The sequence below is a fragment of the Lampetra fluviatilis genome, chromosome 30 (assembly GCF_964198595.1).
Source record: "Lampetra fluviatilis chromosome 30, kcLamFluv1.1, whole genome shotgun sequence".
Classification (NCBI taxonomy): domain Eukaryota; kingdom Metazoa; phylum Chordata; class Hyperoartia; order Petromyzontiformes; family Petromyzontidae; genus Lampetra; species Lampetra fluviatilis.
Window position 1 is genome coordinate 6,016,824 of NC_136304.1, and position 16,827 is coordinate 6,033,650.

General features: G+C 53.1%; 1 protein-coding gene across 1 annotated transcript in view; it reads right to left on the reverse strand.

The window, feature by feature from the left end:
- Positions 1 to 16,827, reverse strand: part of LOC144943176 (latent-transforming growth factor beta-binding protein 1-like) — a 105,566-nt gene that overhangs the window by 59,433 nt on the left and 29,306 nt on the right. Inside the window, exons 9-16 of the mRNA XM_078870418.1 lie at positions 13,350 to 13,427; positions 7,893 to 8,015; positions 6,944 to 7,105; positions 6,652 to 6,834; positions 4,632 to 4,654; positions 4,170 to 4,209; positions 2,366 to 2,551; positions 1,890 to 1,988 (exon numbers count right to left, since the gene is read on the reverse strand). Of these exons, the coding sequence (XP_078726544.1) occupies positions 1,890 to 1,988; positions 2,366 to 2,551; positions 4,170 to 4,209; positions 4,632 to 4,654; positions 6,652 to 6,834; positions 6,944 to 7,105; positions 7,893 to 8,015; positions 13,350 to 13,427 (894 nt within the window). The remainder of the gene's footprint in view (positions 1 to 1,889; positions 1,989 to 2,365; positions 2,552 to 4,169; positions 4,210 to 4,631; positions 4,655 to 6,651; positions 6,835 to 6,943; positions 7,106 to 7,892; positions 8,016 to 13,349; positions 13,428 to 16,827) is intronic.

A 16,827-nucleotide genomic window follows, 5' to 3' on the forward strand; every position in this document is an offset into this window, starting at 1 on the left:
GGAGCAGCAGGCGTCAAACGCACGTGGGAATTCTTTTGCACCGTACTTAGCCAACCGTGCAAATCGTACGTTCGGGGGAAGGACAACAAACGCGAATTCACACTTAACCCCCCCCCCCCCTTGCTCCCCTCTGCCACAAACACTGACGTCGTATGGACGGCACTGACCGGCATCATCTCAAAATACGACGCAGTTTCATCGCGAGCCGCTGAAACCCAGACTCAGACACGGGCTCTCGGTCCCCTCTTCGCCAACTCCCTGCCGTGCCAAACTCGTGGAATTTTTGCCCCCCCCCCCCCCCCCAGCTTCCCCCTTTCTTGTCCTGTTATTGGTGCTGTGTACTGGGATCGCGTCGAGTTGAAATACAAACACAAAAACATAAAAACACACGATGTTGGCAGTGCCGGTCTAATGCGCTGGCACGCGAGCCACCGCTCCGCCGCCGCAACGAGCCGAGCTCCACCGCACGTCGTCACGGCGGGCACGGCCACTCGACGGGCTCCGGTCGGTCAGTCGATCTTTCTTAAGACGCCAGACCCCCCCCACCCCACCGCCCCATACACGCGGATAACGCAGCACCAGTCCCGGTGCGGGGGGCAGCGGGACCCCACGCTGGCCTGGCAGCTGACGGCGCTAAAGCCTGCGCTAATCCGCGATGGCGCTACTGGCACCGCAGATAAAACTAGCGCAGACGCACGCGGGACTGGCGCGGGGCGGACCCGGCGCTTGCGCGGAGCGGAGACCACAATCAACTGTGGAGTCTCTTCAAAGTGGCCGGCCGGAGAGCAGACAGGCACGGCTGGTGCCACGGGGAGCGGGCGGGTCAAAGAGCTGACGGCAGACGCGGCATCTGATTCAACTTTCTGGGGATCCGGCCGATCTGGCTTTCAGGCGAAGTGCTGGAAATTGTTTTAATGCCACGTGTGGCGGTAATTTTTTCTTAAAACAGTTTTTTTTTTACTTTTACACATCACAGCCCGTTGTGTTTGATGGAAATGAATGCAAGAAGCGATAATAAAGGTCAAAGCGAGAAGTTGTTTTCGTGAAGATCAAAACGGCTGAAGAGAAAGAAGTATTTCATTGATTCAACATTTTCCTCTGTTCCGCCAAACGCGCGATCCGCGAGAAATACATTCCAAATCCTATTTCTGTCACAGTCAACAATCCCCAATCAGACGCAGCTTGCGCAACCGTCCATTCACATTCATTCCTGCGACTCATTCGATAGCCAGCGCAATGCGCAGCATCAAATAAATGCGGTTTAAGATCCTCGTGCAATGCTCGTCTGACGCTGCCTTTTTTCATCTTTTACCGTGAAACACAATTTGACCGGAATCAACCTCCGGCGCCGCGTTCCGTATAATGTGGCTGCTCGCAGCGGACCGCGGTCCCAAGATGGTTCTCATTTAGCGTCTCATGCGTAAACAAGCCCTTTCCTCGCACGCAGCATGGGGCGCCTATGCACTCTGCGATCCCTCAACGGTTCCCTGGTATAAGCCTTTTTCCACTTGCACATGCGAGCCGTGCCGGTAAGGGCCAGCACTGGGCCGGCACGGCACGGGTGGTTTTCCACTGGTATTTTACCGAGACGTGCTGCGCTGGCCTCACCGGATGACATCTGAATCTGGCTCGGGGCCGAGCAGGGCCAGGGGGCGCGGCACGACTCAGACACAGTGTCGCCGCGTCATCTGCCTGTGTCTTGGCGTCACATGTAGCACGTGACGTCCCTGGCACGGCTTGGCTTGTGCAGTGGAAAAGCAACCCGTGCTTCCTGACCCAAACCCCACTAATTGATGATGATGAACACGATGATGAAAAAACTGATAATGCTCACAATTACAATGAGGAAAATGATGTGATGACGATGATGACAATGATTAGGGTCGTACTTTGGATTCTCTTTGTCGAGTCTCTGTCGGGGGGGACGGCACCAGCTCCTCCTCCTGGCTGTCTCACCACGGTGCCCGGAGATTCACGCGAGGTACCAACTGCAGGAGAAGATAACGATGATGATGATGATGATATAAGTGATTATGACGAAGAAGACACTGATCACAATGACCATCATCATCATGAATAACCATAATGACAATGATGATGACGATGACAATGATAGAGAAGATAACTGGAATATCTATAATGGCAAAGCTAAAAATCGTAATTATGATCATTACGAAGGCTATAATGATGATGACAATGATGATGATGATGGTGACAATAATGATCACGACAATGACAATTATGACGACAATAATGATGACGATGATGATAATGACAATGATGATGACAATGATGATGACGGAGACAATAATGATCACGACAATGACAATTATGACAACAATGATGATGATGATGATGGTCATACTCTGGATTCTCTTGGGGGGCTCCCTGTCGGACGAGATGGCGCCGACCGCTCCTGCCACGGGCTGTCTCACGCCGCCACCGCCACCACCGCCACCGCCGCCACCGCCGCCTCCGTGTGTCCCTCTCCCCGCGGCCGCTCCAGGAGGAGGCTCCACCAGGGCTGGACGTTGCAGCCTCTGCGAGATCTCTTCCCCGGCCAAACCAAGCCAACAGCGGCACAGCGCAGTGCACACACGCAGCACACCCATATTGGCTTCCTGCATTCTGAGCAGTTTACTCCGGGGGGGTCCTCGCACACGTGAAGGCTCATTAATTGGCCGTTAACAACTGAATACATAGAGGGCTGCAGAGATTGGACAGGAATTTGGCTACTGATTAACCACGTGATTGGCGCGTGCGTGTGGGGAGCTGTGGCGCAGCGGTTAGCGTGCTACGTTAAGAACCCGGCAGCCCGAGTTCGATTCCCGCTCACGGCCAACACCAGTGACGAATATCTGAACTGGTCCTCGGCCTCCCCTAGGTCAACTCAGCCTCAAAGAGCAGTACCTGGTGTGGTGTATAAACATCGCCACTGGGAAGACAAAAGCGGTCGGGCATGGTGCTGGCCAACCAGCCCTCGTGTGCCGTGCCATCCCTCATCGGTGGTGCTCGCTAAAAGCACTTGCCCCAACAGTCTGTTAAGGCTCTACGGGGGATCTTTGTCTTTGTTACGCGGCGGGAGGCCCCAGAACAACACGGCGTTTGCACGAAGGTGATCACTGTCGTTCGTCTCCCAAGGGACGCCAAGCAAACTCCAAATAAACGGAGAGGCACGGCCGTTTATTTTGTTTAATCACTGCCAAGTGGCGCGCGAGCCTCTTTAGAGGAAGGACTTCGAAACGATTATTTAGCCAAGTGTCAAGGACTCCGCCGGGATAACGGACGATATAAATACGAGACTTTATACATGCGGCACACATATAAATATCAGATGTGTTATGACTCAGGCCGCCTCTTCCCACGGTGGTTCAGCTGAGTGGCCGTAATTTTGGGTTGTGATTCAATTCAAGAGTGTGCGTGCATTATTATACCCATTGCAGTAAATGGTGGCAGCACCTCTAGCGGCTGCGTTGCAGAGGTGGGACAAAGTCATTGTTATGCAAGTCCAAGTCGAGTCGCAAGTCATCAAATTCATGACTCGAGTCTGACTCGAGTCCAAGTCACATGACTCGAGTCCACATCTCAGAGGTGGGACAAAGTCATTGTTATGCAAGTCCAAGTCGAGTCGCAAGTCATCAAATTCATGACTCGAGTCTGACTCGAGTCCAAGTCACATGACTCGAGTCCACACCTCTGCTGCGTTGTAGGTGACACGAACCAATTACACAATCTCTCTCCGTCACCCTCCACGACACCTCCTGGAGTGGTGGCACAGTGGTTAGTACATTGTGCCATGAATCGGGCAACCCGTGCTCGATTCCCAGCCACGGCTACCATCAGCGACCAGCCCCAAACGTCCACCAACCTGCCCTCACCAGTCTGGTGAAGTATGGTCTAACATCCCCCGAGACCGACACGGCTTCGGGAGGCTTTCATTCAGCAGTGGATTGACAAAGGGCTGGACATTAACATCATTATTATTAGTAATAACTTATTGAGACCAGAATAATATATTTCAAGGGAATTGGTGGATTAATGTAATTGATTGTATGCTGAACTTGTTTCGCACCGCACGTAGCCAACCGTGCTGATCGGTCGTGGCAAGTGTTTCCTGACAGAGTGCAAATCAGTGGCCCTTGCTCTGCACGAGTTTTTTGTTGCCGTACCTTGGAAACTCCGTTGTCCATCTTGGAACTGAGCGATAATCTGCAGAGGAAATTATAATTGAGTTATTTCCATACCCCTCTTTAAGAGCGACGTACCTTAGTGTCACACATTTTTGAAAATGATTTGATGCGCATGAACACGGCACGCAAAGTGTCAACTCAAACACAAGGCATTTACATGGGCACGACACATCAATGTCAGAAGGGATGATGATGATGATGGTTGACGGATAAGACTGGTGACGGAATGGCAGCCAAAGGCGAGAGCATGCCTGAGAGGAGGCCCACAGCGGAGATGGAGCGATGAGATCAATTTGCGTGCAGGAAGAAAAGATGGATTGTGGCATTCCAAGGCAGAGAGATGATGAGGGCATGGGAGAGCTTTGATCCAGCAGTGGATAAAAAAACAGCTGATGATGATAACGATGATGTGCTAATAGATAAATAAAAATAGTTTCTTACCTGCTGACCTTCCAAAATATCATCTGCAAAAAAAAACCCCATTTGAAAAACATTATTATGATGCCCGTTTATTACGAAACTATCATCGAAGCACTACTGCAACGCTGCTAGACACGAGGTCTCTTTGTGCTGAAACAATCTCAGTCAAAACAAATCATCCGACCTCTGTCCAGCCAGCGGTGTAACTGATTTCACCACAGTCTGCCAATTGGCGGCGTGTAAAAGGAGACCAAAATAGCCTCCGCTAGAGGGGCTCCCTAGAGCTCCATCTAGCGAGCGAGCGCGGTCATCCCAGGGCTGCGTCTTCACCTGTGCCGACTGCCTGACGAGTGACCGTGCGAACTGCGCGTAGAATTGACGAGAGAGGGGGAACCTGTGAGCACATCGAAGGTGGCCGTGCTGGAAACACGATATTCACAACAGATGCGACGCGCGGCTGCCCAGAATCTGCACATCGATTGACATGTGGTACATTTCCCCATAGGGGCAGTTTAGTACAGCCGCTGCTGCTGCTGCCTCTGTCGAAGTGTTTACTGGGCCCACTGTGTAAAATCAACACTCTTGTAATTACACCAATACAACATGATTAACAGTGGCTCCACTGTTAATCAGGTAAGGCCCATTGAGCTATATAGCTCTTTTTCAGAAGCGACCTGGCCACAAATGATAGCTCAACAAAATGTATCATCACGTCGAAATTTATAGTAGCCAAATGATCTAAACGCGTGCTTCTAAATGTGTAAGGAAAAACCAGAGAAAAATCCACACGACCACGGGGACAACAAGCACACTCCAAATTTCCAGGCCCCAGGGTCGGGATCGAACCCACGATCTCCTGTATACCAGGCGAGGTAGTTAACATCTCGCCACCTTGCCTCGCTTTGCCGCGCAGCCGGAAGTGTGCACAGAAGAATGATCCCAAAACCTGCTCACCTCAAAAGCTACTGCATTTTTGGGAGGCTCAACCGAGCACACGTGGTGGTGAGCTGGCGGCAACCTCCCTCTGTTAGCCCCGCCCAGTTCTACATAACCACGCCCACTCAACCACTATCCCCGCCCACACGGTGAGTGGTCTTCTCACTCTGTCCGATGATGGCCTCCGAAGGTGGCTCAACCCAGGGCGTAATTTCTCACTCGATATTTACCGGAACGCTGCCAGGCTGGCTCAGAGTCTGGATTATGGGTGTAGGGTACTAGCCATACATCTATTCATAATAATCCTATATTATTGTACCCTATATTCCTACAATGCTATTAACAGGTTTATACAATTTCTGAGGACAAAATACGGCGACATGGATGAATGTGGTGTGCCAAAGTAACACCCGGAAAAAAAGTTCTGGACTGTTCGGTCTTATGTTAATCACTGGCCCTACGAGACTGTTTCACGTCATCCACACTGAGGTTAACCACCACCACCACCAACCCTGCAGGTCACAAACATCTCTCTCTCTCTGCTTCATCCCTCGCACTGCTCCACCCTGGAATTCATCCCATTGCCTCTCCCAAACTCTTACATTGCTCTTGCTCAATTCAATTAGCGTGTTGACCTCTCGTCTATGACAACTTCGACAGTGCTGTTTCTTGCTGGCCGCTTGACGTTTTAACCCTTTGGTCCCTGTGCTCAACAACCGCGTTGATAAAAAACACCGATTCAGCTCACAACGCGCCGTATAGTACCCGCTCGCGAAGACAAAGGACAACTCACCCCAAGCCCTGCGGTCCTCTATGTATCAAGGTGCTCCATCTGGACAAGAAGCCGGAGCCCACAGAGAAAACCCCACACGCGCGGGGGGACAACGCTCTATCCCGTACAGACGGAACAGGTCGGCATTTTTTACTGATACCGCCTGCTCCTGTAGAGCCAGGGGTACGGGCTCTTCCTCGACGCCCACCCACCCTTCCACGCGGTAGAGAGATCCACCACCCCCCCCACCACCCCCCACATGCGCTGGTGCTACGGAGCCACGTGCCCATAGCACCCCCGCCACTCCCCGCCCCCACCTCGACCGCCACTCACAGTCGTCGAGTCCGCGGAGCAGCGCGGCGTCGTCCCCGTCGGCCGGCGTGGGCAGCGGGCGTCCGGCCGGCTCGCGCCCGCGCTGCGCCACCTCGTCCTCCGTGAGCTTGCGGATCTTGTACTTGACCTCGGACATGGGGAAGTGGTAGCCCATGCCGGCCGGGCACGTCTCCCGGAACGCGGCTGCGGGCGCGGACACACCAGGGGCGCACGGCACGCGCTCGTCACTCTCGCGGCCCGGCACTCCCTCCCCACGTGGCCCGGTGTATCGTGCACGTGGAGCAGCACTCACTGTGTCCCTCCGGGGGGCAAGGCTCGCAGTTCTTTCCCCAGGCCTTGCCCACGCTGCAGCAGCAGATGTGCTTGGTGAGGGGGATGGCGATGGGCAGCGAGCAGGAGCGGCCGTCGGTGGCGCGGTAGCACAGTCCCGTCTTGCCCGAGAGCAGCTTGTCGGCTGGGACGACGGTTCGTTCGACGGAGCGTGCGTAGGGGTGGCACAGGGTGGGGAGGGGTAGCAGCAGCAGCGTTGTCACCATCATCATCATCATCACCACCATCATGGTCATCGTCGCCGTGGGCATTGCTATCATCACTGGCATCGTCAGCGTCATCACGGTCGTGATCATTGCTATCGTCATTGGATTCGTCGTTAATATTAATTGATGATTTGGTTTTGATATAAAAAAAACCTCAATTTAATTTATGTGTGCCATGAAATAGGGCCATTACGCCAATTATATATTGTATTGCTAAGGCCACACACCACACAGTGTTGAGATTGACAACAGCTAGCTCCATCCCAAGGGCAGCTGTACCTGCGTGGCACAAGATGACTCAGCACCTGACCTGCAAAAAAGGAGCAGTAGGGGCCGATGCTTGCCACGTTTAGGCTCAATTGAGTCACTTGGTTGTCACGATCGTTTCCATTCGTTATGATCAACGTCGTGATCTCATCGTTTGGTAGCGCACTGTGTTACGAGCCCGGAGTGTGCGAGTAACTGAACCCGGTCCTGGGCCTCGCCTAGCTCGACTCAGCCTTAAATGAGTGACTGGTGCAGTGTGTAAACATCAATGCTTGGGAGACAAAGGCGGCCGGGCGTGGTAGTGACGGCCAAACCACCCCCCTCGTGTGTCGTGCCGGTCTTCATAAGTGTTTGCTCACAGCACTTGCTCCAATAGTCTGTTTAAGGCGACACGGGGGGATCTTCGTATGGGTGTTGGTGAGAGATAATGTTGCTCACAGATGCACTGGTGGCTCGTGGAGTCGAAGACGTAGCCGATGAAGCAACTGCAGGTGTAGCTGCCCGGGCTGTTGAGGCACGTGGAGTTGGGGCAGACTCCGCGAAGCTGACACTCGTTAATATCTGCACAATCGGAGCGCACAAACCCCCCCCCCCACCACCCCTCCGTCAGCGTGCAAATATTGGGCAAACGCCAACCCACATTCGCATATTCTTTAGTTCTTTCGGTAAAGTCACGTAGGTATAAAATTAAATGAATCACGACGTTTCGGGTGCAACACAAGCGTCCGTCAGCAGGTGGGAAAGCAATTTTATACCCACGTGACTTTACCGAAAGAACCAAAGAGTATGGATTCCTGCAGTCATGAAAACTTCAAATCAAGATTTAAAGTTTGCATGTTTACCGGGAGGGAATCACGCCCGCTCGGACAACCGGGTTGAGCGCCAGCCACAGCTTGCACGCGACGGAAAAGGTGCAGCCCTGCAATTGCTCGCTCATGCCACCGTGGGCAGAAGGGCCGCCACTGAACGATGCTACGGAGAGATCCATCTAGAGGGTCTTTTTTGGCCTACTCTTCCATGCTGGGAAGAAAACTTGGCAAGGGTGCGAGTACACGATTTACCCCACCACACCAAACCTGCCGGTCGACTCACTGTGGCTTGTCACCCATTCCTACTGCTGGGCGGACAGAGAGGATTTCAGAAACCCCCTTCTATTGTTTCAACTGCCACGACGTCTAACCGGCGGCATCGGGGTCGCAAGTTCCGGCGTGTTGATCACTCCGCTGCCGCCGTCCGGGGCAGGCCACGAGTTGAAAGCCGCAGCGCGACCCTGCCCTGTTATTTTAGTCGGGAGCGTGCGCGGGTTTAAAAAAAATTGGGACTGTTTTTGCTTTGCGTTAAACCCGAAGGTTAAGTCAATAGCGTCGGAGTGGCGATTAGCCCCGCGATTGCCCGGGTGCCAGGTGCCGCTCACGCTCCTGCCCACCATCGCCCCCCCCCACCAACCTACCCCGTTTCGCATTGCTGCCCCAAACAAGAAGAAGAAGCCGCCCACAAATTAGACTTCGTTTCCGACCGAAGGTGGGCTAATGTTTTGACCCAGACATCGCACGGACCCGTCTGTGCCGTGGCGTGTGCACAGCACCTGGCTGCCCCCCCGCCTCGCCCCCCCCCTAAATCCCACCGGCCCCGCCCCCCCTCGCAAGCCCTCGTTGGTGCAGAGGGCTTTCATCTGCGCCGAGTTATTTAACATCCCCAGCCATGGAGGAAGCGCGCTAACGCGCCGCAGATGTGGGGACACGGGCGGTCCTGCTGGCGGGACGGTGAGCGGTGAGTCGAGGAGGAGGAGGAGGGCACTTCACGCCTGGGCTCGGTAAGTGACCAAGGATTCCAGAGGCCTCCACGATGACCACAATGAGGATGATAACGATGATGAAGGCACGCGAGGATGCACGTCAATTCTGGCCCATGAGGATCGGGAGTGCTGCAGCGATGCGAATTGAAGGTCATTCAACAGTCCCCTTTGTCACTCCACCGCGCTGTTCGCAGCCCAAACGCGCGAGCGTGGGAATTGAGACACCGACGTTCATCCGTTGCGATGAACGGCCAAAGCTTGTCACCCCAACAAAACGCTGCCCTGCTAACGATAACGACAGAGATTACAATGTAGATACAATTCATTCGCATTAATAATATTAATTTAAAGGCCTTTGTCAATACGTTGCTGGATGAAGGCCTCCTTATGTCCTGGTGGTTATGAGGACAGCAATGGGTTGTTGAATCTATCTGCCCTGGGCTCTGACCCCATTCTAAGGTTTCCACCTGTCCTGGTTATCCCAGGATCACCCAATTTTTTCCCCTATGGAAATCGATACTTATTGCAGGAACATTACAAGTTATGGTTGTCAGTTATCAAATATTACACGATTTACATTGGCGTGGAATTCTCCCCCTTCTTCTGGCATTGTCGGATATTCTTCTTCCCACGATAAGTCCTGTTTTTTGTTTTGTTTTTCATAACCCAGAGGTGCCAACCCCCCTGACCCCGTGCTGCCTGACACCGGCCGGCGACTCTTCCTAGCGGGACGCTTACAGCCACGACCGCCTCCCACCGTTTGCTCGCCCGCGCGGCGATTGTTATTCCTTCCCAGCCGCCGGGAAATACCTATTTAAAAAAGTATTTAAAAAAACCCGCGGCAAACTGCCAAGCCTCTGCTGATCAAAGGCGAATGTAAAAACAGCGGGGGGGGGGGGGGGGGAGAAGAAGCGGGGATTATAAAATGAAGAGCAGGCCCCGCGGTCATTCGTCAAATTGGGCGAGCTCTGGGATAAAACCATCGCGTCCCAGCCCATCGCAGCCTGCAGGGCCGCCACAGGAGCGTCGGTCGGCCGTTCACCTCCGTCGCGTTGTGCGCAACCCAGCCGGCGTCAATGTACCCATTCATAGGCGGTGGGTAATAAAATATTAATTCTTGGAAAGGGGCCTGACATTTTTTTTTCATCATAAGTTTCAACGTATTGTTTTTACAGAAATTCAATATTTGTTTAAGTTAATGATCGGTCATTTTTTTTTTCCATCTGACAAGGAAAGCGAGAAAGCGCCAGGTCGTCCACGAGCAGGGCCGCAGGGGTGGGACTGGCGGCGCGTCCAAGGGGCCGGCCTCTGGACCACGGTCGCTCTCCGCCACAGCCCGGTGCGGCGTCGTGGACGGTTCCACGCCTGGAGGCTGCGTGAGCACGCTCGGACTGCCCAATAGGGCTGAGGGGCTAAGCCCTGGAAGTTCTCGAAGAAGCCCTAGCCATCCGTCACCTTACGAATATTCCACCATGGCTTCCTGCCCGTTAGGTGAGCAGAGATGCATCGACTCATTGATTAAAATCAATTCGTAGGCGAAAAATCCACACGTAGCAATACACGCTAACAATTGTGCACCTCCGATTAGCACAGGTGGCTACATACGGTGCGAAAGAAGTTCTACATATAAACATACAGCTGAGAATATCTTGCGTGTGTGTGAGAAAATTTTTTGTTTTGTAATTGTTGAATATAAATGGTGTGGACTTTTTACTTATTTATTTTTGACCATGTAAGGGCCACTGAGCGATATAGCTCATTTGTGGCCAAGTGACCTGGCCACAAATGATAGCTGAATGAAGTGGCTTATCACGTGGACATTTATGGCAGCCAAATACTCTAAACCCATGTTTCGAAACGTGGAGGGAGAAACCGCAGGATCCGGAGAAAAATCGTCGCGACCACGTGGAGACATAAAAACTCCACATATACAGCAGGCGTCAGGGTCGGGATCGAACCCACGCCCTCCTGTATACTAGGCGAGGTAGTAAACATCTCGCCACCGTGGCGCCCAATGACAATGACTCCATGCTCCATTCGCCATCTTTGAAAGCCGCCCTTACACAATCATGGAATCAGGTCTCGGTGCGCGCCGCTGCACGTTTCACGACTATTATTGTTATCGTTTCGAGACGGTGCCAAAGAATGAAGTGAGAGGAGTAGGGTTCATTTTAGCCACAAGCACTTTGCGGAATGCGTCCCTGCGTCAACACCTTCGTATTATCCCACGGAAACACTTTCACTTTTCAATAATGTAACCACCTCTTGGATTACGCTGGCATCTCGTGAAGACGGTGAGCAGGGAATGTATGTATGTATGTTGAACTGCTTTTGCACCGTACGTAGCCAAGCGTACTAATCGGAGGTACGGGGGAAGGACACCAAATTAAACACAAACAGCAGTTCTGAAGAAATTAGTTTTCAATCTAGATTGAAAAGTGGCTTCCTCATATCGTTTCTCTCTTGTCTCTCTCTCTCTCTCTTTGACTCTGTCAAAAATGTTTCGCAAAAAAAGCCTGCGAACATTTCTAAGGTTCAATCCATCTTCTGTTTTATGAGCAACCCGCAGATGGACGGACCACGGTGAGCATTTTTTTACGAATATTTCTCGCAGGAAGCATGAGGCCGTGAATATACTGCGTCTATAAATGCCCCTGAGAAACGGTGCACCATTCATGCTGAGATGGGTAGCTTTCCCCAGCCTTTAATAAGACGAGGATGAATAATAAACGTTGAGACAAACGACCAGCCAGTGCTATTGCCAGCCCACTGGGGGCCCTAAGCAGAAAATATTTGTTGGGGTGCATCACGATACGAACAGACTCAGACACATTTGTGGTAACGAAGTTAAAATTCTTATTGTGATAATAAACGATGATATTGTTTGTATGTTTACAAGGATCTGATTTCCACTTGGTGGGGTCATATTTTTTTCTACGTGAATCTGGGCCCCTGCTTTCTTGAGCTTCTCTGATGCCCTACGACCTTTTGCTTCGTTTGCTTTCGCCCCCCCCCCCGTCCTGGCGACTACCAACCCAGAGACCGGCGAATTCGCGGGCACGGCGCGACAGCGCGCCCCCTTAAATTTCTCCGAATTCCGTCGTAGTGGTCGCCGCCTAATCCTTTAATGTGCCCAAGACCACATAATTACAGCTTGCAGGCCAAAACCTATTTTCCCAAACTTCCTGCATTTTAGGATGCCCCTAACCCCCTTTTTTTTGGCAAACACGTTGATTTAAACGAGGTGAGGGGGGGGCGGCGTGGGTGAGGAGAAGGATTAGCGAAGCCTTAAAAGCCCGAAACGGTGGCGCTTGCCGAATCGTTTTTTTCCCCCCCCCCGGCGTACACAATCGAGGAAAGGGCCGCCCAGGCTATCGTGTTTAAGGGCGGTTGGAGGTGAGCGGTGGTGATGGCTTTTTTTAATTATTGCTCCCGTCTGGAAAAAAAAAGAACGCCAAGTGCTTTGTTCCCGTTTTAAACATCAAACGCATCAAAGGGCAGGTGTGTGCGTGCGTGCGTGCGTGCGCGCGCGCGCCACTGTGCTACGACAGCCTTAGCTGCTCTGCATTTGGCCGTCTGACCGCGGCCAGCCGAGTGCCGTGCGGCTGGCCTTAAAAGGCGCACATTTTCCCGCAACTGGAGAGATTCGTCGGAGCGCGCCAAACCCGAGCGAAGGTCGCGTACGGCGAGTGGCGGCGGGCGTTGAACACGTTTGGCTTCACACCGCAGGTCTTCCTGGCAAGATAAACTTCTATCAGAATGGTCACGAGTTCGCCTCCCTGCACTGGGTAAAGCTTTTGTCGGGGGGGGGGGGGGCGCTGGGGTATAAATAGGGAGGGGTTGCCACTGTCTGGGTTCGACCCGGGGAGTCTGGAAATTGGCTTTTGGTGCTCGGGTGGCAGAAATCCGTTCGCGTCGAGATCTGGCGCCGGTATCGCGCTGAACTTCGTTTCGGTCGAGTGCACACTTTCGACGAACATACCCAGAGTGCTGACTGAGAAACGCGTGTGGGGTTAGGTCCGCGGTGGGAAACGGTGGGCGGCTCTAAGTGCTAGTCGCGCTACCGGGTGGGTGGGGGTGGGGCGGTTCCCGTGGGTTACCTTTGCAGTGCGTCGAGTTCTCCCTGCGGAAGCCGTGGGGGCACTCCACCAGCTCGCCGTTCACCATGATGGGCTGCCCTGTAGCGGACAGAGAACGAGAGGGGGGAGGAGGAACAGTCGAGGGGGCCGTTAGTGGGCCGCGTGCCTCCGCCCGGCGCCGCGGCGTGAAAACCGCGCGTTCGCCCTCTCTCTTTCCACACCGAGGGCCCGGGAAAGCCGTGGCCGCTGGCCGGTGAGCTTCCCCTCCGCGGAGGCAACCCACCGCCGTTTGGAACGCGGCTACCGTGGGTCCCCTTCCGCTGCATAATCGCAGCGGCGGCGGCGGTCAGTCCACGCCGACTTTTGAGAGACGCTTTGAGGCTCCCCCGAACTGTGTCAGGCAGCGCTCGGGCGATACTGGGGGTCTTGGCTCGCGCGTGTTACAAATCGCATTCTTGTTTTGTTATTGTTGTCATTGACCCCGCCCCCCACCCCACACGACGGGAGTCACGTCGAGGAAGATACGTGAATAATACCTGTGTAGACGTGACACGCAGTACGGTGAACTTCTTTCGCACCGTACGTAGCCAACCGTGGTTATTAGAGGTGCGGGGGGGGATAAACTGAATACAAAAAAGCGGTTCGAAAGAAATGAGTTTTCAATCTAAATGATTTAAAAGTGCATAGCTGCAGTGGCTTCTTAATATCGGAAGGGGTGGTGCAGGGTCAACGGCAAGAATTTGGCATAAAACTACCACGTGGCCTAACCAAAAACCAGACGTGGAATCTATGGGACCCTTTTTCCAGCATCAAGATCATGAGAAGAATAACAATAGGCTTGACCCTTTACGGCAATAATACAGGAGGTGTTAAGATGTTCAAACATCAAAATAAGCACCGATTGCATCAACCAAACATGCTTGTGGCAAAACAGGCAAACAAACACGCATTGACAATGCACGCGTTGTCTTTGAAACTGATTGGCCCTGACGGCTTCGTCTCTACAGTGTACGACCAGAGAATGGCAAAAGGCGAACAGCGCAAACGCAATGCACAATTATCAAAGCATTAATCGCTTGGGTTGAGCAATCATTGCGCTGGCTACGGGGACCGACGTTTGAAGTGATGCCCTCGCTAAAAGTGTAGCAGCCACCACGTGGTGGCCCCTACCGTGTCCCAGACCCTCTCGTCAACCCTGTCACGAACGGTCAGCCAAGCCGTCAGCCAACGGCGCTCTTCCTCACCCGATCAGCATCCCAATCGACGAAAAAAAACATCCTCATTCCTCACCCGATCCTGAAACAAATCCCGATCGCTAATCCCAAACCTATCGCCGACACTCTTCCTAACCCCCAACCATGTTCCAATCATCTTCTTGGTTCTTTCGGTAAAGTCACGTAGAATGGAAATAATAAAATAATAAAATAAAACATAATAAAATAATTCTCACGACGTTTCGGTGACAACGCAAGCAGCGTCTCCCCGACAGACCTGGTCTTCACCTGAGGACGGCTGCTTGCGTTGTGGCCGAAACGTCGTGAGAATTATTTTATTATTTTTTATCTTATTCTTTTATTATTTCCATTCTACGTGACTTTACCGAAAGAACTAAGAAGATGAATCCCTGCAGTCACGAAAGCTTTAAATCGAAACATGTTCCAATCCCCACGCTACCGTCCCCCCACGAGCACAACACCGCATCGCCACGAGTGCCAACGCCAAACGAGGACCGAAGGCTGCACAGTGCCCGTAGGAGAACCGATGGGCCGTGGATCTTCTCTCTCGGTGAGAGGGGGCGAGCGACTCGGGGTTAGGGGTGGCTGGGACGCGGGGGGGGGGCTGCCACCATGAGAGCTTTCTCTGGTCGGGGATTGGGGGGTGGGGGAGGTGAGAGAAGGTGGTTGGGGGGGGGGGTGCAGCTACTCAGCGTCCACACGGGGAAACCCTTCAACCGCACGTCCCGCGCTCGCCGCTTGACCACCCATTCTGCCGGCGACCTCTGACCAATTGCGAAACGACCCAAAAGCCGTTTAACTTAATTGCTCAGAGCTATCAGACCGGCTAATTGCCTATCCGCCCCGCCCCGCCTCCCACCCCCAACTCAAGTACCTTCTCCTAATTGAAACAGAGGCTCGCGCAGCCCGCGGCGCCCGCTCTTGCCGTGGCGCTGTGGCCTGGACGTCGGGCATCGCGGGCCGGAGACACGCCACGTCTTCCTCGTTCGTCCACGTGCGCCGCGGTGGCGAGATGTTAACTGCCTCGCCTGGTATGCAGGAGGCCGTGGGTTCAACCCTGACACCTGTATATTTGGAGTTTGCATGTCTTTTTCTCTCTCCGTGGTCGTGTGGATTTTTCTCCGGGTCCTCCAGCTTTTCCCTCCACATTTTAAATCAAAGCGCGTTCAGAGCGTTTGGCTGCTATACATTTGCAATTGATGATGAAAACCACTTCGTTGGGCTGTCATTTGTGACAGCCAGGTCGCTTCGGATTAAGAGCTACAAAGCTCGGTGGGCCTTACCTGCTTCACAAAAAATAGTTCCATAACTTTTAGTTTGCAAACAACCCGTGGCGTCGTCGTCGGTAGTTTGAAAAAAAAAAAACGCAAAATTCTCGTCTCGAGCGCAGTCCCGGCTCCACGGACGACGCGACCCACAAGGTGGGGGGGGGGGGACCCCCCTCCGAGTGTGTTGAGAAATGAAGGGGGGGGGGGGTGTGTTGGGGGTGGGATCAGGAGCCTTTCTGGTACAAATTAAAATTCTTCGCGTTTCGCCGGTGTAAAGTCACACCGGAGCGCCCGAGGAACGGCGTACACACACACACACGAGGCGACGCTCGTGAGGGCCGGCGGTTGAGGCACAGCGCTGGCCCCTCGTAATGAAAACTCTCCACGTGTTTTACGCGACGGCGGTAATATACGTTCTTTTCGGATTATCTGGGTAATGTATATTGGACGCCGCATATGGCTGGAAGCGAAAGGGAAAAAAAGTGAGATTGAAGATATTCCATGTGGCGGTGTTATGTCTCCCCGCGATCTCATGCCATCTCCGCCTCCCTCTCTTGCAAAGCTCGTAAGAGTCCATCGAGATCGTGGGTCCGATTCCGGGTTTCAGCCGCCTGTGATTAAACTCCCCCGGGGTTCCCAAGTGCAGCGAGATGTTGGTCTTAGCCCGATCTCCGATAACTGCACGAGAAAGAAAAAAATCCGCAATATTTCATTTAGTCCTGCACTTAATTTGGATACATTTCAGCTCTAAGTAATTAAAAAAAATTTCGTTTGACTATCACAAGACGAGCATTGCTCTCGTACACTGGGTGGGGAGACGCTACCCTCAACGGTGTGGACCGCAGGTTGTTTGAAGAGATCTCAACGGTAGCTCTGTGACATCCACTTCCGCGAGGCATTCTCTCGCGCTGTTCCGCGAGAGCTCTGAATGACACGTGACGACAGCAGCGCGATCCGGATAAAATTGTCGAATGATGATAACAAGAGCGAACACAT